Below are 2,500 nucleotides of genomic sequence, written 5' to 3'. Positions count from 1 at the left end.
AATCACCATGAAAATGCTCTTCCCTTTTATAAAAGCTAAAGCAAAGTCGTCTGTGTCTTTTCCGGATGTTGCTGCGGTGGGGATGGGGACTCGATGCCATTACTCTCCTGCAGCGTCTCCACTTCAGGCACCTTCTCCATCTCCTGACGAAGGTCCACTGTCTCGCCCGTCTCTTCGGAAAAACCGAGGTTATCCTGACCTTGTTTTCCATTACAGGTAGGAGTGGTTTTGGGCTTGTCATCCCCTCGACCTGTGGTGGAAGAACTGCGGCTTAGTTTGTGTAGGTAGAAAAAAAATAAAAAAAATCACATGCTGCAGAATGTTCCCTGGTGAACGAACAAATAAAGTAATTGCGCAAAAAACACTTCTGCACAAAGACAAAAACAAGGACAAGGAAAACGATCGTAACCAAACTCACCTGGTCGCTTAAAGATCATCTTCTCGAGGCCCAAGATGGGAACCTCTGCAATGAGCGACAACAACACCGCCAGGATAATGGAAATAAAGATGGTGCCACAGGTCTGGATAATCTGGTGGAAAGAAAGGTCTCTTGTTCATATTCATTCATTTTTTACATTTCGTTTCGCGTTTTTAATCTAATTGAATTTACATTTACTCAGCCATCTATTTGCAAGAACGGATTCATTGTATTGGGATTTTAAGCATGATTTTGGTACCTACCATTGCAAATGCATTTAGTTTTTTTTTTTCTAATACAAACATGTGAATAATCTATTTAATATATATGTACTGTGTATGTATATAAACCTATAGATACACATACACATCATATATATTAATTTTCTACTTTTTTATTCTCTCTTTCTTTTGTAATGAATCCGATGACTAATATATATATATATATATATATATATATATATATATATATATATATATATATATATAATAATAATAATAATAATAATAATAATAATGATAAATAAGATACGCTACAAAATAAATCCAAATACCTCGTTTACATGGGTGAAATAGACAAGCTCCTTTATGTTGGAAATCAGAATGAACTGCGCTGGAAAGGCGACGAGGAACATGCAGTATGTGAGACGGGAGAGAGGCTGCCACGAAGGGTGAGAGAGGAAAGCATTCACCACACCTGAAAAAAAAATGAAAAAAAGAAAGAAAGAAAGAAAGAAAAGAAAGAAAAAAAGGAAAAGATGTGTGTCTTCAAAATATCAAAGAGTGTAATAATGTGTAATAGCGTGAAGTGTAATAATATCTTTCAATGTCAGATCATTTAAACTTCTAGGTCAGTTTACACAGTAAGACTTCGAACTGTTGCCTCTTCGTGAAGCAAGACCTTTAGCTTTAAGGTGTTTTCGTTTTGGGGATGAGACCCATGTGGCCATTTCCCAAAGTCCGCTTAAATGAGGTTAGAATATTCAGCCGTATCCTTAGTCATTTTCGCTTAATGGTTTTCGCCGTCGTCTTCGCATTGTCTCATCCCGAGTCGCACTGTCCTTACGCACTTTACGATACATATTGGAACGACAGCCATGCCTTTCGTTTGGGGGGTGTTTGGCGAAGGCATTACGACACTGGCACTGTCCTTCGCACTTTACGACGGTACGACGGTACGACGGTACTGTGGCCATGGCAACGGCAAAGGACTAGGAATACGGCCAGTCACAAGACCAGACTTCGTGTTACGACTGTGTATTTATGACTTTTGTACATATATGCATTGTTTTGATATACCATTTTGTGAGCATATACTGTACGTGTACGTGTGTGTATGTGCGTGTTCGTGTGCGTGTGCGTACGTACGGATCTAAATCTTCCCCTAGGAAACAAGAGCACTACCAACCTCCATAACCGAAGTGGCAAGCCAGCACGACCCAAGCCAAGGAGATGCACCAAACGCCCCTGTGAAGACCTCCGTACAAGACCTGAGTTACCGGATCGTAATAATAGCTGGCTAATATTTGGTTGTAGCTCCACATGCCGAGCAACACACACAAAGCCGAGAACGTGGCCACCGTCCAGCCTGTCATCACCTGCAACTAGATTGCAACATTCGAAAGTTAGAAGGTTTTTTTTCCCGATTACTACCAGTAAAACTCGAGGACGAGGGTAATAGTTTCAAAATACTTATCATACACTAAGGGTATTTGTAACACCAGATTCTCCTTCGATCTTACAGGCGATAATTCGAGTTTCTTTGATCCTTGATTGAAGATGATGTAGCCAGTCCAGATGCCTATGATGTAGGCGCTCATGCGGCACCACGGAGTATAGTACACCTGTATCTGATAAGCTGTGGAATCGATGAATCTGTGAAATAAGAAGGGAATTATGTTATAATGTTCCATATATAAACCTGGGAAATAATGCGGTCTTCATTTGACAATGTTTAGATCTGGACGTTTTCTCAACCTAATCCAATGATATATCCAAGAGTATTTAATGTTTACTATAAAATAACTTATCACAGACACCGTGACTTGAATGTGATTTGCTACAAGCACTGAGACGCCTTTTT

The 2,500-nt window shown here is 39.8% G+C and overlaps 1 protein-coding gene across 2 annotated transcripts in view; it reads right to left on the bottom strand.

Moving 5' to 3' along the window:
• LOC122260486 (nose resistant to fluoxetine protein 6) overlaps positions 1 to 2,500 on the bottom strand; it is a 12,335-nt gene that overhangs the window by 247 nt on the left and 9,588 nt on the right. For both annotated transcript variants that reach the window (XM_086549769.1, XM_086549770.1), the window contains exons 13-17: positions 2,160 to 2,292; positions 1,826 to 2,021; positions 972 to 1,114; positions 419 to 530; positions 1 to 250 (exon numbers count right to left, since the gene is read on the bottom strand). The exon at positions 1 to 250 is cut by the window's left edge and continues 247 nt beyond it. In XM_086549769.1, coding sequence (XP_086405895.1) covers positions 36 to 250; positions 419 to 530; positions 972 to 1,114; positions 1,826 to 2,021; positions 2,160 to 2,292 — 799 coding nt within the window. In that variant the 3' untranslated portion in view covers positions 1 to 35. The remainder of the gene's footprint in view (positions 251 to 418; positions 531 to 971; positions 1,115 to 1,825; positions 2,022 to 2,159; positions 2,293 to 2,500) is intronic.

Source organism: Penaeus japonicus, unplaced genomic scaffold (genome assembly GCF_977035675.1).
Source record: "Penaeus japonicus unplaced genomic scaffold, GWHDUDI00000001_assembly GWHDUDI00000022, whole genome shotgun sequence".
Lineage (NCBI taxonomy): Eukaryota > Metazoa > Arthropoda > Malacostraca > Decapoda > Penaeidae > Penaeus > Penaeus japonicus.
Note: the sequence above shows the minus strand (reverse complement) of the source record. Positions and strands in the feature narration are given on the sequence as shown.